The 23,669-nt window shown below is 61.0% G+C and overlaps 2 protein-coding genes across 4 annotated transcripts in view; one reads left to right on the plus strand and one right to left on the minus strand.

Annotated features, from left to right (window-relative positions):
• On the plus strand, positions 1 to 14,784 carry SELENOO (selenoprotein O). The gene is made up of 9 exons (XM_030320969.1): positions 1 to 582; positions 5,613 to 5,816; positions 7,162 to 7,342; positions 8,589 to 8,719; positions 9,104 to 9,384; positions 12,636 to 12,786; positions 13,672 to 13,857; positions 14,030 to 14,186; positions 14,289 to 14,784. Exons 1-9 carry the CDS (start codon positions 2 to 4, stop codon positions 14,451 to 14,453), a joined length of 2,037 nt encoding a protein of 678 aa, XP_030176829.1. The 5' UTR covers position 1; the 3' UTR covers positions 14,454 to 14,784.
• Positions 13,136 to 23,669, minus strand: part of TUBGCP6 (tubulin gamma complex associated protein 6) — a 24,739-nt gene continuing 14,205 nt past the window's right edge. Inside the window, exons 6-25 of one of the 3 annotated variants that reach the window (XM_030320965.1) lie at positions 23,266 to 23,323; positions 23,040 to 23,149; positions 22,801 to 22,892; positions 22,564 to 22,703; positions 21,532 to 21,681; positions 20,786 to 20,867; positions 20,613 to 20,701; positions 20,415 to 20,530; positions 19,341 to 19,479; positions 18,984 to 19,052; positions 17,275 to 18,775; positions 17,043 to 17,101; positions 16,699 to 16,840; positions 16,443 to 16,611; positions 16,167 to 16,308; positions 15,884 to 16,078; positions 15,669 to 15,801; positions 15,385 to 15,598; positions 15,067 to 15,266; positions 13,136 to 14,968 (exon numbers count right to left, since the gene is read on the minus strand). In XM_030320965.1, the coding sequence (XP_030176825.1) occupies positions 14,877 to 14,968; positions 15,067 to 15,266; positions 15,385 to 15,598; positions 15,669 to 15,801; positions 15,884 to 16,078; positions 16,167 to 16,308; positions 16,443 to 16,611; positions 16,699 to 16,840; positions 17,043 to 17,101; positions 17,275 to 18,775; positions 18,984 to 19,052; positions 19,341 to 19,479; positions 20,415 to 20,530; positions 20,613 to 20,701; positions 20,786 to 20,867; positions 21,532 to 21,681; positions 22,564 to 22,703; positions 22,801 to 22,892; positions 23,040 to 23,149; positions 23,266 to 23,323 (3,892 nt within the window). In that variant the 3' untranslated portion in view covers positions 13,136 to 14,876. Of the gene's footprint in view, positions 14,969 to 15,066; positions 15,267 to 15,384; positions 15,599 to 15,668; positions 15,802 to 15,883; positions 16,079 to 16,166; positions 16,309 to 16,442; positions 16,612 to 16,698; positions 16,841 to 17,042; positions 17,102 to 17,274; positions 18,776 to 18,983; positions 19,053 to 19,340; positions 19,480 to 20,414; positions 20,531 to 20,612; positions 20,702 to 20,785; positions 20,868 to 21,531; positions 21,682 to 22,563; positions 22,704 to 22,800; positions 22,893 to 23,039; positions 23,150 to 23,265; positions 23,324 to 23,669 lie in introns of those variants that run through there. The other 2 variants (XM_030320968.1, XM_030320967.1) reach the window with 2 other exon arrangements.

The raw sequence follows: 23,669 nt of genomic DNA on the forward strand, positions 1-23,669 counted from the left end.
GATGGCCGCTCTCAGGGCAGCGCTCGGGGCTTTGCTCGCGGCAGCCCGTGTCCGGTCGCCGCCCCTGGGCCAGCGCCCGCCGCGCGCGCCCTGCTCCGCCTCGGCCGCCGCACGCGGCGCTGCCATGGAGCCGGCGCCCCGCTGGCTGGCGGGTCTGCGCTTCGACAACCGCGCCCTGCGCGCGCTGCCCGTGGAGACGCCGCCGCCCGGCCCCGAGGGCGCCCCGTCCGCGCCGCGGCCCGTGCCGGGGGCCTGCTTCAGCCGCGTGCGGCCCGCGCCGCTGCGCCAGCCGCGCCTCGTGGCGCTGTCGGAGCCCGCGCTGGCGCTGCTGGGCCTGGGCGCGCCGCCCGCCGACGCCGCCGCCCGCGAGGCGCGCGAGGCCGAGGTCGCGCTCTTCTTCAGCGGCAACGCGCTGCTGCCGGGCGCCGAGCCCGCCGCGCACTGCTACTGCGGCCACCAGTTTGGCCAGTTCGCGGGGCAGCTGGGCGACGGCGCCGCCATGTACCTGGGCGAGGTGTGCACGGCGGCCGGCGAGCGCTGGGAGCTGCAGCTCAAGGGCGCCGGCCCCACGCCCTTCTCCAGGTGGGCCCTTCTCCAGGTGGGCCGGGGCGGGTGGCTGGGGCCCGGAGGGGGCTGACCCCCGAAAGCGGCCCGCACGCCCTTCTCCAGGTGGGATGGGGCGGGGCCGGTGTGTGCAGCCCCACCGTTTTCCTCCCTAGTTGGGGGTGAGATGTAACTGGAAGTTTCACCTAGGGGCATAGGACATGAGAGGGGTCCGGCATCCTGGAGACTGGAACAGCTTGTGCAAAGGCCCTGAGATCAAAAGGAGAGGACAGGAGGAGGGGCAGTGGCCGCTGGGCCTCCTCCCCTGCCGAAGTGCTGCTGCCAAGTGCCCTTGTCCCCTCCGACCGGTATAGTGAGGGGATCCTGCCGCCTCTGATCGCAGAGCAACTGGCAGTTGCTCTTGTCCCGTTCTCATAAACGACGCAAGGACTTTGGAATCAGTTCTGTGTGAGACACTCGCGTCCTCCCCACCTCCCCCCGCCCACCCCCGGCCTGGCCACGGTGCTCAGGGGAGGCGGGGCGATTTGTCAGCAGTCTGAAAGCTACTTGGGCAGTCTGCTTCCCTCCAACACTGGCATCCCAGATGCGGCCAGTGCCCTGGCAGGGACAAGAAAGACCTCCTCAGATCCCATTCCCCTAGTGGACATTCTCCCGAGCACAGGCTTCCAGGCACTTGTGGGCCAGAGCCTGGCTCCAGATCCCAGCAGCCTGACCCAGCAGGGTGCTCTTGTAGCCGTCCTGCCTCTTCTGTACAGACAGTCTGTTCTGCTCTTTTCCGTCACACAGTTCGTGCATTTAGTCCGTGTTTGTTAAATGGCTGAAAAAGTTATACCCAAGTCGTCGTTTTAGGTGCAGGGAAATCCTAAGGGCCTGTCTCCCCTCTGGCCACTTCCCTTTGCCCTCCCTCCAGGGACTGAATGCGCCCCTCCCCGTCTCCCCGTCTCCCCGCAGCAGCTCCATCTCTGACCCACAGAATAACTGGTTTTTCCTCATCCCCCAGGCTCCAGACCTTTCTGTCTGTGAAGTCTGAGTTCAGCCTAGCGCCACCGCCACCCCCTGCAAACAACCCGCACCTGCTCAGAGTTGTCTGCACCAGTGGCTAACGGAAGTTTCTGCTCATTGGAATGGGTGCTTCTCACCCTAAGGCCTGTTCATTCTTTTGAGCACCTTTAAACTTTATGTATTCCTTTGTGGTCGTTTATTTTTGCCAGTTATAAAGACAAACCTTTTTGTGAGTAATCTGTTGGAAGTTGCTTTTTATATTTGAAGGCTTGAGTTTTAAGTCCCATGTTTTCAGACCTGAGGTCTGCTAACATATTTTTTTTAACATTTGTTTATTTTTAGAGAGAGCGAGCGAGTGGGGGAGGGGCAGAGAGAGACAGGGAGACAGAATCCCAAGCAGACTCCACACTCAGCACAGAGCCTGACATGATCTGTGGGACAGATCCCACAAACTGTGAGATCGTGACCTGAGCTGAAATCAAGTCAGACACTTAACCAACTGAGTCACTCAGGTGCCCCTAGAATATTTTTTTTTTTAAAGAAAGCAGTAATTCACCCTTTACTCAGGTTGGCACCCACCTACCCCACCCCACCCCTTCCTGTGTCCTGTGGTCCCCAGCTTCAGCAAGACTTGAGGCTAACGTCCAAAGTGGCTACGAGTGGCTTAAAGCCAGCTGCTGCTGGATACCCAGGTGTGGCTTTTGGGGGGTGGACAGGTGACTTCTCGCCTCTGCCTCCTGCATGCCATGGGGTTGGGATTTCAGGATATGCCTCTCCTGGCAGGTACAGAAGAGCTTTCCCTCAGTTGGGTCCATCCCAGCAGCTGCACTGGGAACTGACATGGGTGTACAGGAAAAGGGACTGTTGTCATGTGTCCTCTGGCTCTGTGGGTGCAGGACTGCTTTCCGAGGCCCTTTACCCTTGCTGTATGATCGTTCAATTCTGGCTTTTGCTTTGAGAACCCTGCCTTGAGCAAGAATACGGCTGCGTATTTTCAGGACCATTTCTATCAGATTGAAGATTAAATTGCGCTGTGCTAGCTTCCTACTGGATGTGAAATCTAACCGGATTAGAAGTAATTCCCAGGGCCAGGGAAGGGTGGAATGACATTTGAGGACAGGTTTCCTTGTCACAGGTCCTCACATAGACTAGAAGGAGGTGAGTGGAGTGCAGCTGTGAACCGAGGGTCACGCTGGCCAGAGGCCGACACAGTGAGCTCTGGGGTGACTGCCAGGTCTGGTTTCTAGAGGTGTCACTTACACGAGGATGAGCCATAGGCAAGGTGAGGCAGGAGGCCTAGATGTGTCTAGTGGAGCCTTGAGCACCACGATCGTAACAATACGTGCAGAATAAGCACTTGACGAAAGCCAGCACCCATTCGTGACAAAAATTCGACAAACTAGGAAGAGAGGAACTTCCTCAAATGGATAAAGAATTTCTACAGAAAACCACAGCTACCATCTACTTGGTGAGGGCCTGGAAACTCTCCCACTAAGATCAGAAACAAGGGAAAGTTGTTTCCCCCACCATTGCCTTTCAGCATCATACTGGAAATCCTAGCTAACGCAGTAAGACAAGAAAAGGAAATTAAAGGCATACAGATGGAGATGGAAGAAATGAAACTGTCTCAGTTTGGGGATAAACATCCACAGAAAATCTCAAAGATGTGACCTAAATGAGTAAGCAGTTACAGCAAGGTTGCAGGATCCGAAATTATACAAAAGTCAATCCCTTTACCGTATAAGCAATGAGCAATTTGAATTTGAAATTAAAAACAATACTATTTACCCTAGCACCCCTCAAAATGAAATAGATATTAATCTAACAAAACATATACAAGATCTTTATAAGGAACATTATAAAATTGATAAAAGATGCCAAAAATAAAGAAATGGAAAGACATTCCATGTCCACGTACAGGAGGACTCACTATTGTCAAGGTGTCACTTGGTCCCAATTTGACTTCAGTACAATCCCAACAGAATCTCAGGTCATTCTGTAGATACTGGTGACAGGATTCTAAAGTTTGCACAGAGAGGCAAAAGACCTAGAATGACCGACATGACACGAAGAATGGCAAAACCAGAGTACCAGCACTACTGACGTCGAGCCTTACTGCAAAACCATAGGCATTAGGTAAATGCAGTGTCGGTGAAGGGATTGCTCAGTGGAGTAAGGACAGACCTCCCCCTCGGTACAGCCAGCTGATCCTTGACAAAGGGGCAAAGATCGTCATGCCAACAGATGGCACTGGGACAACTGAACACACACACAAAAGGTATCTAGACACGAACTTGCCACCTTTCGCAAAAGTAAACTCAGAGCAATCATAAACCTAAGTGCAAAAGTATAAAAACTCCTAGAAGATAAAAGGCCCGGAGGACCTTGGGTTTGGACGTGACTTTTTAGATCTAACACCAAATACAAGATCCATGAAAGAAGTCATCGATGAGCCGGACTCCATTAAAGTTAAAACTTTTTTGCTCTGCAAAAACAAAACAAAACAACACCCCTTGTGCTCTGCAGTAGACAAAATCGAGAGTGAAAAGAAAAGCCACAGACGGGGGAAAATATTTGCAAAAGATGCATCTGATAAAGGAGTGTTGTCCGAAGTAGACCAAGAACTTCTTAAATTCAATCATAAGAAAACAAAACAACCTGGGCCCTTAAAATGGGCCAAAGACCTGAACAGACCTGACACCAAAGAGGAGACACAGATGGAAAGCAAGCTCCTTGAAGAGCCGCTTCACCTCGTGAGTTACCAGGGAAATGCAAATTCTCACTGCGACGAGATGCCGCCGCCGCACACCTGCAGGGGGGGAGGGGTGGGGGTGGGGGGCAGACCCGGGGCACCGACAGCACCAGGCGCCGGGAGGCCGTGTGGCAGCGGGAGCACATGCTCCACCCACTTGCTGGTGGGTGCAAGGCGGTGCCGTTACCTCGTGGCCCAGCAGTCGTGCTCCTGCTGTTTACCCGAAAGACCGAGAGCCTGTGTCCACACAAAACCCTGCGCGTGGACGTTTGTAGCAGTTTTATTCAGACCTGCCAAAACCCGGAAGGAAGCAGCATGTCCTTCAGGAGGCAAAGGGACCGTGGCGCCTCCAGACGAGGGAATAGGACTCTGCACAGATGAGAAGCGAGCGCTCGGGCCGTGAGAAGACATGGAGGAGGACGACGAGAAAGGAGCCAGTCTGCGCTACGACTCTGGCTGCGAGCTTCCGAGGAAGGCGGAAGTACGGAGAGGAAGAAAAGATCACGAGTTACAGGGGAGGGGTGAGCGGGTGGAGCACGAGGATGTTAGGGCGGCAGCGGTCTGTGTACGGTACCATAATAATGGGTCCACGTCGTCACCCATCTGTCCAAACCCCCACGGTACACAGCGCTGGGCGTGACCCCGTTTAAACGTGGACCTTGAGTGATGATAGCGCATCCAGGTAGACTTGCTAATGGTAACAAATGTCCCACCCGGTGGGGACGTTGACGGTAGAGGCCATGAGGGCAGCGGGGGGCCTGTCGTCGTTGCCGTGAGCCTGGAGCTGCTCTGATAAAGTCTTAATCGTAATAGAGGCTTGGGGTAAAAAAGCAGTTCGGGCCCTCCAAGGCCGTCCGTCCATCCGTCCGAGGGACTCTGAGATCCCCCTTTCGTACGCGAACGATGCTGTCGTGCATTACCGTTACCGTAGGAGTGCTTTTGTAAAACGAATTCTTTGTAAGAACCAAGTTGCAGATGCACGGGGTGAGTGTGTGGCGCTTGGCTGCTTCCCGCTGGGGAGGCCCGAGGTGGCCCTCACCGTCCTCGGCATCAGTCTGGCCTCCGGCTACAGGCCGGCACTCGGTGCCTTGGCCGCCGGGTCTGGGGCGACGTTCGGGCCTCATCAGTGCCAGGTAGCATGTGTGATGGGGTTCTTGCGCAGTCACATTAGAGCTGCCAGTGGGTGGTTTTTAGGAGGCCCTTGGAATGCTTTCGGTCCCTCCCATCTGCCGCCTGAACCTTGGTGTCGAGTGGACGCCTGCCTGATGGCACGATGACCTGTGTTTGATTTCAGACAGGCTGACGGCCGCAAAGTCCTGCGGTCGAGCATCCGAGAGTTCCTGTGCAGTGAGGCCATGTTCCACCTGGGCATCCCCACCACGCGGGCCGGGGCCTGCGTCACATCCCAGTCCACGGTTGTCCGCGACGTGTTCTATGATGGTAATCCAAAATATGAAAAGTGCACGGTTGTGTTGCGTATAGCTTCCACTTTTCTAAGGTAATGCCGGGGTCCCCTCGGGCTGTCTCAACGCTTGCTGTTGTCAGGCTGTAGGTCTGTGCTTAGACAGCGGGGAAGTCTGGTAGATGAAACGCCCCACGGTGACACGCCGTTTGGACCCCATCCCACGGCGGGTCCCTAGAACAGCGCCAGCGCACCGTCCAGGAGGTGGATGCTCTGCACCTGCGGGGACGGAGTCGCAGGTGCAAAAGGCCCCGGGCGTGTCTGGGCCGGGAACCCTGTCCCGCGTGCGGGTCACTGTGCCCCGCCCGCCCACACTCCCCGACCGGCCCGTTCCCACCAGGCAACAGCCTGTGTGGCTGGAGGGAGGCTGCTGTGGGCGGGCCCCCCGAGGCAGCAGTGGGGGGGGGGGGGGGGGGGGGGGGGGGATAGGGCGGTTTATTTGGGAGTTCGTGAGAAGGAACTGCATCAAAGTCGCCAAGAAGATGGCCTCGTTTGTGTCACCGTGAACGCAGGCCGCTCCACACCTGACGAGCTCCGGTTGGCTGCGGCCATTCTCCACTCAGTTCGTTAACCGGAACCCTCTCTGGTTCCCGTTCCTGACGCAAGCCTGTTTCTCCGTGACGTCACCGCGCTGTCTGGCGTCACACGCTCCATTCTGCTTACCTGAACCCACGCTTGTCAGGAAGTGGCTGTGGCATCTTAGGGCCCCCTCCTGGAGCCAGGCAGACCCCGTGTGTATCAGGGGCAACGGGGCCATTCCCCTGGTGCCTGCTGGCCCCACCCACGCCTACAGCTCAGAGTCCCTGGCTTTTCCTTTCATCCCCTGGGGACAGAGGAGCCGGGGCAGTGATCGGCCTCACCCCAGGAGACCCAGGGCTTCTTCCCGCAGAAGCACCAGACTGCTCTTTGCCGCGCGGCCGCCCTGTACCTGGCAGGAGGTCGGGCGGCATCCCTGGCCTCCACCCACCACCTCCCGGGGCCGATGCCAGACCTAAAAACCAAAAATGTCTCCAAACGGTGCCTCACACCCTCCGGGTGACACCCAGTGGAGAGCCACTGCTGACCCTGCTTGTCACCCCACCACAGGATGCCCGTCACTGACGTGCTCCTTGACGCAGGGGGAGGGGCACAGAGCCCTCCTCGTGCCCGGAGTCAGCCCTGTGTTCCTGGGCCTCCCGCATGCACACCCGGGGCTGTGTGGGACTTGACCAGAGTCAGGCTGGTTCTGTGTCACTGAAAGATTAGTTCTGTTCTTGTTGGTTTTGTTTTAATCGGCGTGTTCTTCCCACGCTCCTAGGCGGGTATCTAGCAGCCAGACTTTTCTTCCCACGACGGGGCAGAGTCACGTTTAACCTGTTAAAAACTTGGGTCTTCCCTCCAGGTTTGGATCCTTTGAGATTTTTAAGTCTGCAGATGAGCACACAGGGCGCGAGGGCCCCAGTGTGGGGAGGAATGACATTCGAGTACAGATGCTGGACTATGTGATCGGCACGTTTTATCCCGAGATCCAGGCCGCTCACGCCGACAACAGCGTGCAAAGGAATGCGGCCTTCTTCCGGGAGGTAGGTGTGGCGGTGCCCTGGCCCCGGCCCTGCCTGCTGCTGAGGACCCGGTCTACTTGGCTGGTGGACAGAGGTTCTCACTTGGTGTCCCTGCCCGTCAGTCACTCCCCTGTCCCCAACCCAGTCACCACTTGTTGGCTTTGAGCAGGACCGACTTCTTGGAAACCCTCAGTCAAGGTCAGGGGTCCTGGGACAAACCAAGGATCATTTTGTTTCAGTGGCACTGGCGTGTGCCCATGTGCCCCCGCCGAGCCCCGCAGGACAAGTGTGAAGGGAATGACCCCAATGCGCTGGGTACCCAGCCACGCACACCTTGTCTGACCCAGTCCCTCGGTTTGATGGAGGTGCTGACCCCGCGGCTTGCGTCTGCACCTCCCCTCCCCCCAAGGGCCATCAGGCGTGGCTTCCGTGCAGAGGTCACCCATGACACTGAGAATGTGGCCGCGGCACTCCATCAGCTGACCCAGCTCAGGGCCCGCAGTGTCAGCGAGGGGGTGAAGGAGAAGGCAGGTTGAGCACGGCTTCCGTGAGAAGGAGTGCCAAGCAGGGGTCTGTGGGGCCTCGTCCTGCCTGACCCCGGCCACTCTCTTGACCTGTCTTAGCCACGCTCTGGTTCTTGCCTTCTTCTGTGGGCAAGCGCCTGGGCTGTGGGCTGCCGGGAGGTGTCTCGGGGTTCCGCTCGCAGCCGTGATGGGTGACGGGGCAGGTGTGTCTGGGGCCAGTGCCTGCGGGTGCTGGCCGGGCACCCTCGAGGCCGCACGGGGGTGGGGGGCACAGGGGGGCCGCATGGGCAGTGGATGGGGCCGCGTGAATGGCCCGCTGGCAGCCCACTGGGCCGCGGCGGGAAGGTCATTGGCCTCCTTGTCCGGCAGCTCGAAGGACGAGACGGGGCCCTGGGCACAGCAGCCTGGACCAAGGGCAGGATTTGTCTGCTCGCGTGCGGACTTCCTCATGTCCATGCCATTGTCCTCCTGGGCCCGAGTCGCGGGGATATCGAGGTTCCCTGACATTTTTGGTTTCTTGGGTAAAAGCCACGATCAGGGAGTATGCGAAAGAGGGAGGTGGCGAACGTGGGGTTGGAGCCTCCACACACAACTGCTCGTCCGAGATGCCTTTTCCTCCGCACGCATTCCGTCCTGTCCTCCCCACACGTGTCAGCGGGGAGGCCAGAGGACAGGCCCTGCGGGAATCGGGGCGGGAAAGAAGGGGTGGGGGCAGGGGGCAACCCACGCCTGTTGTGCTGCAGGTGACCCGTCGCACGGCCCGGATGGTGGCCGAGTGGCAGTGTGTGGGCTTCTGCCACGGCGTGCTCAACACGGACAACATGAGCATCGTGGGGCTCACCATCGACTACGGGCCCTTTGGGTTCCTGGACAGGTGAGTGGCCCGGGGCAGCAAGTGGGCGCCGACAGTGCAGGGACCGCTGGGGAGAGGCCTGCGGGTATATGCATCTGCTCTGGACGTTTTGTCCAGCATTTAGTTGTTGGACATGCCTGGCTGGCCATTCCCAGAGGAAGACGTCCCCTGGAAGGTTCTGAGCAGAGAAGCGTTTTAAAAGGGCGCCTCCACTCCCAGATCGGGAGTGGGCTGAAGGGGCCAGGGCGGGAGCAGGTGGTGAGCAGGGGGGATGCACCCGGCCAGAGGGGTCCGGCCGGGGCAGGGGCAGGGGCAGGGGAGCGGTGGCCACACAGGCACGGCCTTTGGGCGCCCCCGGGGGTTCCGCATCGTCCCCTTGATGGCTCTCTCAACCCTGTGTGGCAGGTACGACCCTGACCACGTGTGCAATGCCTCGGACAACGCCGGGCGCTACGCATACAGCAAGCAGCCCGAAGTGTGCAAATGGAACCTGCAGAAGCTGGTTGAGGCCCTGGAGCCCGAGCTGCCCCGCGAGCTGGGTGAGGCCATCCTGGCGGAGGAGTTTGACGCCGAGTTCCGCCGGCGCTATCTGCAGAAGATGCGCAGGAAGCTGGGCCTCGTGCACGCCGAACTGGAGGACGACGGAGTGCTGGTGGCCAAGCTCCTGGAGACCATGCACCTGACCGGTGAGTGTGGCCAGGCGAGTGCGCCACGGGGGGGGCCTGGCCTTTTCATTTGGGTGAAATAATACAGCGCGTAAGACGTACCGCGTCAGCCATTAAGTGAGCAGGTCGGGGCACAGAGCACGTTCACTGTGGCGCAGCCAGTGTCTCCAGACTCTTCAGTGTGCGAAGCGGACACCCTGTCCCCGTTGCACTCTCACCCCCATCTGCCTCCCCAGCCCCTGGCGCCCCCGTTCTGCCTTCTGTCTGTGGATCTGACTCCTCCAGGGACCTCACGTGAAAGGGGTCCACACGGGATTCGTCCTCGTGTGCTGGCTTCCTCCACCGAGCGGCGTCCCCAAGGCTCATCTGTGGTGGGCAGCGGGTATCGGGATTCTGTTCCCTTGCAAGCTGAGTGGTACCTCGTGGTGTGCAGGGACCACGCTTTGTTCCCCGGTTATGGACTGATGCACGCTTGTTTTCACCCTGGGGCTGCTGGGGAAAACGCTGCTGTGGAAACACACATACCAGTAGGCGTGTGAGTCCCCGTTCTCAGTTCTGGGGCTGCACCTCCAGGCGGAGTTGCTGGATCCCGTGTGGACCTAACCAGGCTGCTCTGGCTGGAGCTTCTGGTACCATGTTGACCGGAAGTGGTCCAGTGGGTGTTCCCTTGTTCCTGCCCTCAGGGGAGTGCTCTCTGTCTTTCACTGTTAAGTATGAGGCTGCCTGTGGCTTTTTTAGATACGGCTTTTATGAAATTGAGGGTTTCCTTCTATTCCTAGTTTGGAGTATTTTTACCATTTTGCATCAGTTGAGACGAACACATGGGGGAAGCTCCTCCCTTCGCACCCCGTCTTAGTCAAGTCAAACCGCCGTAATAAACCACACAGACTGGGCAGCTTACCCAGCAGACCTCAATCTGTCACAGTTCTGGAGGCTGGAGGTCGGAGATCGGGGTGCAGCGTGGCCAGGTTGCTGGGGCGGGGCTCCTTCCAGGGCAGAGAACAGAGAGGCAGCGAGGGCTGGTGGCTCTTCTGCTGAGGGCGCAGACCCCATCAGGAGGGCCCCAGTCGACATTTGTACAGGAGGTTGGTCCGCGGTAGCTTTGGCTTCAATATCTAGGCATGCTGCTCTCATAAAATGAGTTAGGAAATGTTCTGTCCTGTCCTGTTTTTCAGAAGAGTTGGAGGACTGGTGATAATTCTCTGATATTTGGTAGAACTTACCAGTGAGGTCCTAACGTTTTCTTTGTTGTGAGAGTTTTGATTCCTGATTCCGTTTCCTTACTTGTCACAAGACTACTCAGATTTTCCATTTCTTCGGAATCTGTTGTGGCAGATTGTGTTTCTGAGAATTTGCTGATTACCTCTGCGTCATCTAATTTATCAGCATGCAGTTGTTCACTCTTCTCAGAGTCTTTCATTTCTGTATAATCAACACTCCTGGCCCCATTTTCATTTCTGGTTTTAGCTGAACGTGTCTCTTTTTGTCAGTAGCTAAAAGTTTGTCAGTCTTGCTGATCCTTTCAAAGAACCAACTCTTGGTTTCATTGGTTTTTGTTCTCTATTTCATTTACCTCTGCTCTAACCTTTCTTTCTTTCTGCCAGCTTTGGTCTTATTTTGTTCTTCTAATCCCTCAGGTATAACATGGAGTTGTTGAGATTTTTTGTTTGAGATGACTTGTTAACACTATTAGTTGCAGGTGTACATGATTCACTCTTTGTACACACTGCAGAATGATCACTACCGTAAGTGTAGTTAACATCCCTCACCACACAATTGCAAATTTACTTTTCTCTTGCGATTGAGATTTGTTCTTTTAACAGGTATTTAGCATCATAAATTTCCCTCTGACCACTGCTTTTGTGGCATCCTGTAAATTTCAGTATGCTGTGTTTTTATTTTCCTGCCTCTAAGTATTTCCTAATTTTCCTTGTGATTTGTTATTTTTTGGACCCACTGGTTAATTTTGACATTATTTGTGAATTTGCCAGCTTTCCTTCGTTAGTGATTTCTGTCTTCATCCCACTGTGGTTGGAAGAGATACGTCTTTTTAAACATATTGAGACTTACGTTGTATGGCTGCACATGTGATCTGCTCTGGAGATTGTCCCGTGTGTACCTGAGAAGATTGGACGGAGTTCTGTTGAGGTCTGATGCAGTAGCGTGACAAGCATTCAAGTTCCCCATGTCCCTGTTGGTCTGCGGTCCAGACATCCCATCCATTATCCAAAGTGGGCTGCTAAATCCTCCAGCTCTTAGAGAACCATTCTGTTTCTTGTTACATTTTACAGAGGTTTGCTTTGTAAGTTTTGGTGCTCGTTTGGCACATACACTTATAAAAATCTTTCTGATGAACTGTTTTACCAGTATATAAGGAAAACCGTGGTCATTTACCGATTTCTTACTGAAAGTCTACTTGTCTGACTCAACCAGTTGAAAGTATCTTATGGACAGGGTGTAGTTTTGTTTGTTTTAATTTGAGAGTCTGCATGAGAGACAGCAGGGGAGGAGCAAAGAGAGGGAGACAGAATCCCAAGCCGGCTCAGTGCTGTCAGCACAGAGCCCGACACGGGGCTCGCACCCACAAACTGAGATCATGACCTGAGTCCGAATCAAGAGACACTTCACTGAGCCCCCCAGCCGCTCCTGTGGTTGTCTTTTTAAAAATCCATCCTGCCAGTCTTTTTTTTTTTTTAAGCTAGAGCGGCAGTTCGTGGAGGACACCAGTGTGGAGGGGTGGGCGGGACAGCACAGGAGAGGCCGTCTGCTCATCCATTTACTTTTAAAGTCATTACCCATGAGGACTTCTGCCGCTTTATTGTTTTCTGTCCCTCATCTCCTCCATTTCTGCTTCTGTGTTTCGTTTATTGTCCTGGTTCCCTTCTCATTTCCTTCTGTGTGTATTTTTAGGATGTTTTCCTAGTGTTTCAACAACTCGGGCTGAGGACTCTGAGTATCTGTTGTGTGTCGAGCCCTGTTTGTTCTGAAGTGTTTCAGGGGCTTCTCCTTGACGCCCCGTGGCTCCTTTAGTAGGCTGGGGGGCTTGTGAGCACAGCAACAGTGGCCAGGGATGACCTTGGTGCCTTTGCCGTACCGACCTCAGAGTGGTGGCCAAGCTGGGTGGCGGGTGTGTGGGGATGAGGAGGAGTCTGGAGAGCAGGGGTCGGGAGCCCTCGGACCCGACCCTGACGAGGCTGCCCGGCGTCGTGGGCGCTGGTGCAGGAGGCGAGGGCCAGGCCTCCACCTGCACCCTGAACGCTGGCGTGTTGCAGGTGCCGACTTCACAAACACCTTCCGCTTGCTGAGCTCCTTCCCAGTTGGGCCAGAGCCCCAGGGCATGCCCGAGTTCCTGGATGCGCTGACCGCACAGTGTGCCTCCCTGGAAGAGCTGAAGCTCGCCTTCCGACCCCAGATGGATCCCCGGTGGGTACCCAGGTCTCCCTTCCTTGGAATGGGCTTCCAGAAGGAGAGGACCATTCAGAACAGAGCATGTTGGGATGTTGGGGAGAGCTAGCTAGGGCACCTGGGGAAGTGGGCGGGCCCCCACATCTGCGGCGCCGAGGCCCACTGGTCAGAGGGAAGGGCGGCAATGCTGCCACCGCACAGGGAGGCCAGTGGCACGGGCTGGGGGGGGGGGGGGGGGGGCAGCTTCCCGGAATGGCTCTCGTCTGCCCGGGAAGGACTCCGTGGGCCCTCGGGTATCACCAGCCGGGCCACGCTTTCCTGCACCATCTCCCCTGGAGGAGCACACGGTGTCCCGAGGGTGCAGCCCATGCCCCGAGTAAGACGTGGGAAGCATGGTTTCCGGGTTTTGATAAACAAGCCAACAGACTGTGGTTCGAGAGAATTTAGTGCAGCGCCGTGGTGAGTGGCTGCTGGCTGCCAGGACGCACAGGGAGGACCGGCTGGCAGGGCCTACGGAACACAAAGCCAGCGTGACTGGGGAAGGGGGTGTCAGTGCTGTCCCTGCTCGCCGGGCCCTCGCGGACCCAGCCTTGTGGTCACTGTGGAGAAGCAGCCAGTAGTGACCTTCCCCTGGGGGAAGTCACTGTGGGGTCGGGACACAGGCAGGGGCCAAGCCCCTCGGGGTGCACTCGTTCCACGACACGGAAGGGCTGTCGCAGAGCAGGGGTGGACGGCTGCCTCGCCCGTCGGCCCGGCTCACCCCCCCCCCCACACACACACACCGGGGCTGTCGGCGGGGGCACAGCAGAGCCGCCGAAGCCATCGCCACCTCCGCCGTGCCCAGACAGCCATCTTCCGGGTGCCCGGTGGTCGGGCCGTGCCTCACGCTGCCCCTCTGCACAGGCAGCTCTCCATGATGCTGATGCTGGCGCAGTCCAACCCTCAGCTCTTCGCGCTCATCGGCACCCGAGCCAGCGTCACCAAGGAGCTGGAGCGCGTCGAGCAGCAGTCGCGGCTGGAGCAGCTGAGCTCGGCCGAGCTTCTGAGCAGGAACAGGAGCCACTGGGCTGACTGGCTCCAGGAGTACAGGTGAGGCCGGCCCTGCCGCCCGGGGCCGGCGAGGCTCCGGGTCGGGGCGCCGACCGCCCGCGTCACCGTCTCCCCGTGACGTGGCTGCGGACGACTCCCCACGCGGGGAACCGAGCCCGGGAGATGTGGGAGGGGGTATCTGCTGGGGAGATGAACTTGGATGTGATTCCAGAGCCCGGCTGGAGAAGGACAGGGAGGGCGCCGGCGACAGTGACACCTGGCAGGCCGAGCGCCTGCGCGTCATGCGTGCTAACAACCCCAAGTACGTCCTGCGGAACTACATCGCACAGAATGCCATCGAGGCTGCCGAGAACGGAGACTTCTCAGAGGCGAGCAGACACCTGCCCCTCCTTCGTCCCTGGGTCCGGCAGCAGGGGCTGGGTGAGGAGGGACGGGCAGGCCCTAAAACCCCTCTTCTTGCTCTTCTCCAGGTGCGGCGGGTGCTGAAGCTCCTGGAGGCCCCCTACCACAGGGAAGGCGAGGCCGCCGAGGTCCCGGAGGCCGAGGGGGCCGGCGGGGCGCACAGCGGGGGACGCTCCTACGGCAGCAAGCCCCCGCTGTGGGCGGCAGAACTGTGTGTGACGTGATCCTCGTAACCGCCTCGGAGGCCTCCGCACGTGGAGCCCCCGAGGCCTCGAGCCCCACTGAGTCCTTGAGGCGGTGGGCACCCAGCGGGCAACCCCACGCCCCGTCTCTCCATGACGGCCGAGACGTCCAGTCAGGACCTGACCCGTCTCTGTCTGACACAGACTCAGCAGCCCCGCCCCACACTCAGTGCGCTCCCCATAAAAGCCGCTTGGTGCAAGGACAGGAGGTGCGAGGACAGGAGCTCAGCAGTGGGAAGCAGGCCCAGGTGGGCAGAGCGGCCCCAGCCCCCTACCTACCGGGCAGACACGGTCCCCAAATAAACCAGCAGCTTCCCTGGCCCGTCTCTGTGTGGTCACTGCACCCTGACCCGCCCTCCCGGGAAGGCCAGGTGCCGGGGGGGGGGGGGGGGGGGGGGCACCTGTGTCGTGGCCTCAGGCATCCTGGTAGTAGCTATTGAAGTTGATGCGCAGCAGGAAGTCCTCCAGGTGGGGCTGGTAGCCGCGGTTCACCAGCTTGGTCACCACTGGTGGTGGAGGGAGCAGGGGAAACGGCTCAGCCAGGCCCCCCGGTAGCTCCTGCCCTGCGGCCCCCCAAGCCCACCCGGCCCTAGGGGACAGTCACCTTTGAAGAGGAAATGGGAGTAGTACTTGAAGGTGCTGTAGGACTGCTGCATGAGGGCAAAGTTGGGGTGCTCGGCACCCCGTGGGCCGCCAGCCGGGACCCAGGGCTGGGAGATGAGCTGGCTGCGGAACTTGAGGACCAGGCTGAAGATGCTATGGATGACATTCATGACAGGTGCAGCCTTCTCGGTCAGCAGGCCCCTGGGGAGACAGGCGGCTTTTGGGGGTGGGGGGGCAGCCAGTGGGAGACAGGTGGCTGCTGGGGGGGCGGGGAACCCTACCACCACCACCACGGCCCGAGGCACCAGGAGCAGCTCACCTGAAGACGGCCTTGTGCAGGTACTCTGCGTGCGCACGCTGGATCTCCTCAAGGTCGCCCACCCCGGCCAGCCGGGCCCGGAACTCACACCAGGTGACGTGCAGTATCTGGTTGGCGATGTAGCCCTGCGTGACCTTCACGAAGTGCTGCATCTCGTGCTTGAAGAGCTGCAGCTGGCGGAACTGCACGGAGCCGGCCGCGCGGCTCACCAGGGCTGTGGGAGGGCGGAGGGGTCAGCCGGGGCCGCGGGCCAGGGGCGGGCGAGGGCTCCGGCCGGGCCTCACCTGCGCGCTTGAGGTGGAAGCAGATGTCCTTGAGCGTCCACATCATCAGCTTCAGCTGCAGCAAGAAGGAGAAGATGCCGCTGTACCTGCTCAGGCAGCTCTCGGTGACCACGATGTTGAGGGGCCAGTCCACCTGCGGGCGAGGGGGGTGGGGTGGCTCAGCGTGCCCCTGCAGCCCAGCCCCCTCCCCGCCCACCGGGCCACGCCTTGCTGACCTTGTACCTGAGCTCCAGGCAGTTCAGCACGTCCGGGGCGTTGGGGGCAAACGCCTCGGGCAGGAACTTGAGGGCAAAGGAGAGGTTGGCGGCATGCGGGGTGTCCCCGTGCAGGCTGTACTGCAGGGCCTTGCTCAGCACCGAGTTGAGCACCAGCGGGTTGAGGAGCTCCCCCGGCGTCTGCCCCGCCCCCAGCTGAGGCAGGAGAGGGCACCCGCGTCCGGAGGGAGTCCCGGCACCACCGCCCACCCCCGCCCCCACCCGCCCCCGGCCCAGGGGTCACCTTCTCAAACAGCAGGTCGCTGAGGGACTGGGCAAACTCTCCATCCTCCATGAGCAGGAAGTGCCGCAGGGCCTCAAAGTGCGCCTCCAGGCCGAGCTCCACGAAGTAGTAGTCCACCGCAGCCTTGTTCACCAAGGAGACGCTGGCGGGCGGGGGGGCGGGGCCTAGAGTCAGGGGCGGGGCGGGGCGGGGCCATCTGGGGACAGGGTGCCTAGGGGCGGGGGCGGGGCCACGGCTCAGGTGCAGGACGAGGCTTTCCGTAGCGAGGGCACTCACTGCGCGGCCAGCGGGGCCGTGATGGAGTGCTTCATGAGCACGGGCAGCGGCAGCAGCTCACTGAGCTCCACCGCTGTCTCATCTGCATCCGACCGGACCCGGGGTTCCTCGGGGAGGGAGAAGGCCCGCGGAAGCCCGTGGTGTAGCAGGTGGGCGACAGGAGGCTCTGCTGCAGGACGGCACGCTGCTGTCAAGTCGCGAGGCCAGTCCGGCGGGGCTTCCGCCTACCCACCTGCCCACGTGGCTGGCCACTCACACATGGCCTCGTAGCTGTCCGGGTATTGCTCCAGGCGGTACTGCTCCGCCAGGCCCGTCAGGTAGGCCTGCTCCTGGCCCCAGCGCTGGGCCGCAGCCTCCTCCTCACCAAGGCCAGGGCTGCTCCCGGTGGCCACGCCTTCCTAGAACGACCAGGCCTCAAGGAACCCGCCCCTTCCTTGTACGGAAGAGGAAAGAAAGGGGGAGGGGGTTTCCCCAACATGCTGCCCCATGCCGGAAGGCCGAAGCCCTCACTGCCCATGCCAGGCTGGGGGGAGTGGGGGCGGGTAGAGGCAGCACGGCTTACTCCCCTGACCCTTGACCCCCAACCATGTCTGCCCTGACCTGTGAGCTTGAAGGGTGGCTTGGAGAGAGGTCCTCAGTGTCCCCACTTCTCCCTGGTCCTGAGCAACACAAGTTGGGCAGGAGGGAGTATCAGGGTCAAGTGCCTCCTACAAGGTGGCTCCCCCCCCGAGTCCCCAGGGCCGCAGACTTCTTGCCCTTCCTCCTTGCCCCAAACCCCTCTTGGGCCCACAGGTGCCACCCATGATAGGACAGCTGTGGGGGCCCCACTGACCTGGCTCCTCAGGGATACCGTCTCCCAGAGCCCCAGATGCAGCCACTGCAGACAGCGAAGCCTGGTCACTCGCCTCCCCACTGCCGGAGCTGACCACGTGACTACACGAACCATCTGAGGCCCTGTCTGCAGGCCGCCGTGGCTCACGGCCCCCAACAGGGCTCTGTGCTCCCAGGCTGAGGCCTGACTGGGACTCATGGTCAGTGGGGCTCTGGTAGGGCGCGGGTGTATCCGGCTGGTCTTCCCCCGAGAGTGCACCCAGCACCACACGGGACTGAGACACATGTCCGTGGACATTCCATCGTGGTCGGGAGGGGGCCACGTCGCACACATTCTCTCCCACCTTGATGCTGGCGTCAGACACGTGTCCGTAGACGTTCCATCGTGGTCGGGAGGGGGCCACGTCGCACACATTCTCTCCCACCTTGATGCTGGCGTCAGACACGTGTCCGTGGACGTTCCATCGTGGTCGGGAGGGGGCCACGTCGCACACATTCTCTCCCACCTTGATGCTGGCGTCAGACACGTGTCCGTGGACGTTCCATCGTGGTCGAGAGGGGGCTACGTCGCACACATTCTCTCCCACCTTGATGCTGGCATCAGACACATGTCCGTGGACGTTCCATCGTGGTCGGGAGGGGGCCACGTCGCACACATTCTCTCCCACCTTGATGCTGGCGTCAGACACGTGTCCGTGGACGTTCCATCGAGGTCGGGAGGGGGCCATGTCGCACACATTCTCTCCCACCTTGATGCTGGCGTCAGACACGTGTCCGTGGACGTTCCATCGTGGTCGGGAGGGGGCCACGTCGCACACATTCTCTCCCACCTTGATGCTGGCGTCAGACACGTGTCCGTGGACGTTCCACTGTGGTCGCGAGGGAGCCATCCCAGCAGCATAACCCCCTGTGGGAATGCTGCCCCCTGGCACATGCCCAAGGAGCTGCCCCATGGCCTGGCTACTCCCTTCCTGGGAGGATCTGAGTCTAGGGGGGTGTGAGTGAGGCACAGCCATTGGCCCATCTGGGACACATGTGTTCTCCAGCTGCATGAGACTGTCCCCCCACAACTGCTGCCCCTCATTACTCGAGCCACCTCCTACAGTCTGGAGAGACGCTGGGGAAGCCAAGGTGACCACAGCCGGCCTCAGGATAGTTCTGAAATCATACTCCTGTGGCCCAGAGGGCTCTGTGCCCGCCACTTCAGACACGGCAGAGGGAGGCAGGTCTGAGCCGATGGTCTGCAGCGCCTCCTCCAGGATGGGGGCCACACCAGCGTGTTCAGCCTCTCCAGCCTCCCGGGCTGTGGGCAGGAAGTCTTGGATACCGAGGCCCTCGGAAAATGGCCCCGGCCTGTCCACCCGCTCTGGCTGCGGGCCACAGACCGCCGCCACCAGAGGCCGGGGGAGGCCCGGGCAATCATAAGCAGCCACGTGCCGCCCTGCATACCCAGAGTCACAGGTGCTGCCTCCGGCTAAGTGCTCGGGGACTGGAGACGAAGCCTGAAACAGAAGTGGGTGTTGGTCCCTCCAGTCATCCGGCTCCGTCCCCCGAGCTCAGTTCTGCAAGCAGCACCAGAGCTCACCAGGTGGGGAAGTGTCGGGACGAGCCAGGCCCAGCACCCACTGTGCCCCCAGGGCAGCGCACGCCGGGGCATCCAGCTCACGGGGCCCCCTGCTGCACCCCCGACGCCTGCCCCCAGCCCCTCACCTGGGAGTGTGCACCAGGGAGGACGGCTGGGGCCTCCAAGGACTTCTCGCACACGTCCTTCAGCATCTCCTGAAATTCAACCCCGAGCCTCAGCGCCCTCACCCACCGCCCACCACCCCCGTGGCGCGGAGACGAGGAGAGGCTCGTGCCGCGCTCTCTCGCAGCCTGGGCCTACAGGGAGCCACGGCCCCGTCTGGGTCGTCTGAGGGCAGGACGCTCACGTTCCAGTCTTGGCACCTCTGAGCGACGGATGCGAGTTACCGCCCCTCCCCCAGAACACAGGCCTGTGTGCCACCTCAGGGGCTCCGAGTCCCCCAAAGCCCAGGGGAGGGGCTCCATCGGAAACCACAGGGATACCTGAGTGCGCTTCTCATCTTCTTCGAGGAAACGCAGCCGCGCGCCTGCCAGTCTGTGCCTCTGGATCTTCCACAGCGCCTTCTGCTCTCGACGAGCCGCTTCTGCAGACAACTTGCTGTAATGGTCCACCAGCGCCTGCCTGAAGCCACGCCCAGAGATGTTGCCACAGTCACCCGGTGCTGTCCGGCTGGTGCCCGGGAGGCTAGGCTGGCTCACGGCAGAGGCCCTCGGCGGACAGTCTGCACTGCCGGCAACCTCCCGGGCCAGCAGCCGCTCCCTCCGGCACCCCCACGGCCCCCGTGGGGGCCTCGCCGGGCAGGTCTTTCTGCCCAGAAGACTGGGAGCCCGGGGGGGGGGGGGGCAGGCCCCCCGCCAGGGCTCAGCAGATGACTGCCGAACAAATGCCAGAATGAGCCCCATGCAGCTGCAGCCGGAAGCAAAAGGCCGGCAGGGGGCCCGGGGGGTGGAAATGAGCCCTACGAGGCCCGAAGCGAAAGGACAGGCAGGGGGCCTGGGCTGCCAGGCCTCTCTTCCTGAGCTGCACAAAAGGTGCCTTCCCAATCTGCCGGTGCCAAATGCAGAGAACTCGGGACAAATCGAGAGGTACACAGCAGCAAAGCCCAAAGCTACCACGTCGCTCCTGGGGATCTGGGCCCTCTCACCACAAGCACCCGGGTTCAGACCTGGGCTGGCTCATTCCCACCTGGCGGCCCCAGACCAGGGGCACAGCCTTTCTGCTATAAACGGGAGAACAACATCCAGCCACCCACCCACCCACACACACCAGGGTGCAGGCGCACACGCAGACGCATGCTCCATCACCAGCATCCCAGGTCAGGACCCGAGACAGACGACAAGCAGCAAGGGACAGTGCCCCACAGAGGTGCCGCTGGGAGACACCAGGGACACAGGGGAGGGCAGGACAAGTTAATGGCACCAAAGCAAGATAAGCAGTCAGTTCAGGGGGACGTTCTGCGTCCAGACTCCTGCTCTCCCTACCCGGGAGATCTTCAAAGGAAAGAGAAGACCATTGCGAGACCACCCCAGGAGGATCAGCCCGTGGCGGCCACCCACCTCGCCTTCCTCTCCAGCTGCTCCTCCAGGGCCCTCAGCCTCCTCTCCCTGTCACGGAGCTCTCGGGCATAGCCGAAGTCGCCGTCCGGGTCCTCCTGCCTGGCCGCCCGGCGCCTCTGCACACAGGACCCACACGCGGTCTTGCTGGTCACAGCCAGACTCCGTGGGCCCACACCCACGCCGGGCCCCCCGAACTACCTCCTGGTCCCTCACAAACTGCTCCTTCAGCCGCTGGAACTGCTCTCGCTTCCGGGCATCCAGGGCCATGCGTTCAGACGTCTGCCGGTCTAGTGGAGATGGGAGAGGCGGTGTTACCTGCAGGGGGGGGGGGGGTGACAGAACCGCAGGGGGAGGCCCCGAACCCCACGCACCACTGAGCGCTCGCAGGACCCTGGATGCTGCCTCCCGGGCCTGGACGATCAATTCTTGTTTGGCGATTTCCATTCGTAATTCCTGAAAAGAGCCATCTGTAAACACCACATCCTAACTCCCTACCTCCTCCCTCCAGGCCAGCCTGGGGGTGGGGGCTGTGCACACCCAGGCCGGCCCCTCCAGCTATGAAGGCGCCCCACCCTGCACAGCAACAAGGCGAGGTAGTCTACGCACGCTCAGAGCGACCCAGGGCCGAGACCCAGGGCCAAGACCCCAGGCCTGTGTGTGCCCACCCCGGAGGGCTCCCTGACGGGGAAGGAGGGCCAGCCCCCTCCCCTCCTCCAGCTCTACCCCCTCCCCCTCTACTTGCTCTCTCAGGTCTGCCCACCCCACCACCCTCCCGTATCTCCCTGTGGCCACCAGATGCCAGGCCAGAAAGGGCTCTCCATCAAACCCCTCCCCGGGTACACAAAATACTCAAAAGTTCGGGTCAGTACACCAGCCCCTTCCAAGCAGGGGAGGAGCTCACAGAGGCCACCAAGTACAGGAGCCTTGGGTCCTGCTGTCCTGCAGTCACTGCTCAGCCAGTCCCAGAGAAGAGAGGACAGAGCCCCTGGCCCGTGCACCTCCCACCCAGGTACCCTACCCGGACAGAGAACACGAGGGCCAGCCTCACCATGTCCCACGCCCCTCCCCATCAGCCCAAGGCCCTTAGAGGGAAGGAGGGGCAAGGAAAGGCCGGCACCTTCTCCTCCTTGCTGATGGAGCTATGGCGCGCCACCCTCTCCATGCGCCCCACGTAGATGGCGCAGTCCCTCTCCACCTCCTTCAGCTCCTCCGGGGAGAAAATCACCGAGATCCGAGGGACAGGGACGTCGGACCAGCAGAGGTAGTGCTGCCAAGAGGGAGAACCTGAGGTGAGCCCAGCGACACACAGACCCACAGCCGGCTCCTCCTGTTTCCATGACTCGTGGGGACAGCTCGCTTTCTCAGAAACACCTCTTTCGACCAAGGGGCACAGCTCCAGGGCCATCACAGACGGCCTGTGGGGGTCTCTGCCCGGGCCAAGGCTGCCCTGCGGCACAGGCCATCCTGCCTCCCAGGAACAACCCTCTGGAAGCTGTGAAGACTGCAATCCCTTCAGCCTCCCTCACTGGGAGGAGCGTGGGCCGTGGACACGGCACTCACACACCGCGGTCGGCCCAGACGCCACTGCTGGCCGCCCCCGAGGCCTGGCTCTCCCCACGTCCGGGCACTCCATTTTTTCTTGACCCAGCGCAGGAGGGGCCCCGTTAGCCACAGGCTGAGCCTGGCCCCTCCCCATCCCCATACAGGCAGCCCGCTTGCCTCCCTGCTCAGACAGCAGCAGCACCCCTGGCGCAGGGCCTCAGCCCCACGGACGATGGGGAAGCTGCTGTCCAGGCCTCCCCTTTGGAGGAGGCAACCCTGGCAACCCCTTCTTCCCCACCCTCCCAGCCAGGACACGGCTCCCTACGGATGTGGCCCAGCCCTGGCCCGCCTGGGGCAGCTCCCTGTGCAGAGGGACAGAGGGAACCCTTGCCCACCGGGGCGGCACCCCCCCCCACCCCCGTGCACACAGAGGGAGGAGCCCCCTGCCCCTGAGCCTCTGAATGCCTCGACTTTCCCTCCTGCCTTTGAACAGAGCTGCTGGTGACACTCGGGGGAAACTGAGAGAGCGGTCACCACTAACTAAGGACAGACGGCCAGGTCTCAGGGGACGGGGAGCAAGAGCACAAGAGGGGGTGGGGGGGCTCACCCGGGGGCAGCAGAGCTTCAGCAGGTTGATGGTCTTCCCGCAGACATACACGTCGTGTGCGATGTGCTTTAGGAACACGGGGACACAGTCCTCCACCTCTTTGGAAATGAGCACGTAGCCGTGGGTCCAGTAAAACTTATCTGGATGTGGGACAGGACACACGGCTGGCCACCGTCAGGCACCGGCCCTGAGCCACCTGACGGCAGAGGCCCAGCCCAGCAACCCGCAGCCGCCTACCTCTGAAGCCCAAGTACTCGTGGTTCACCTGGATCATGAACTCGCCGTAAGTATCGCGGAAGAGCCCGCTGTAGACCCAGTCGTGAATGAACCTGCCGGGGCGGGGGGGCGGTGAGGCGGTGGTCTGCCCGGCGAGCTGCGGTCCCCTCCTCACACCGCCCCCCCCCCGCCCCCGCACCCAGCAGCTGCCCGACGAGAGGCCGCGGTCACAGAGGCACGTGGACAGAGCGGGGCCGCACCTCGTGTAGGGCTCGCAGCTGGTCTGCAGCAGGGACAGCAGCACCGGGTAGTGTTCGTTACTGCAGTTGTCCAGGGCCTCCTGGTACAGGTAGGACAGCAGCCTCACCCCCTGGAGACAGCAGGGGAGGGGGCTCAGCGCACGCCCCACCAAGGGGCCTGCCCTCGGCCGCCTCCCCAGTCCCGGATCCCACAGGGCCACCGCTCAGTTAAGAGTGCACAACTCACGGTCGGGAACTCGGCCCTCGGTCCCCCGCCGCCCACACCACAGAGCTCGGCCAGGTACCTGGACACACGGACGGGCCCGAGTGAGGCCAGGCAAGAGACACACAGGGCCCCTAGGCCCGTGACACCTCAGCAAACGTGTCCCAGGCCCACTTCCGCCGGCCTCCATGCTCCAGCTGGAAGAGCACCTGTACTTCGAGGACCCAGGTTCAGGGTTCCTGCCTGACCCCTCCCTGGACACCCCGTGCATCTCCACCTCCTCGCCAGGCCCGGGGGAGACTCAGAGCTGCCCTGGCTCCACGACCCCTCCCCTATACTTGCAGCACCCCCACTGCCTCGCCCAGGCGGCCACCTCTCTAGCCTGGATGACTGGCGGGACCCCTCCCGGGTCCCTCACCCTCTCTGCC

This window comes from Lynx canadensis, chromosome B4 (assembly GCF_007474595.2).
Source record: "Lynx canadensis isolate LIC74 chromosome B4, mLynCan4.pri.v2, whole genome shotgun sequence".
NCBI classification, from domain to species: Eukaryota; Metazoa; Chordata; class Mammalia; order Carnivora; family Felidae; genus Lynx; species Lynx canadensis.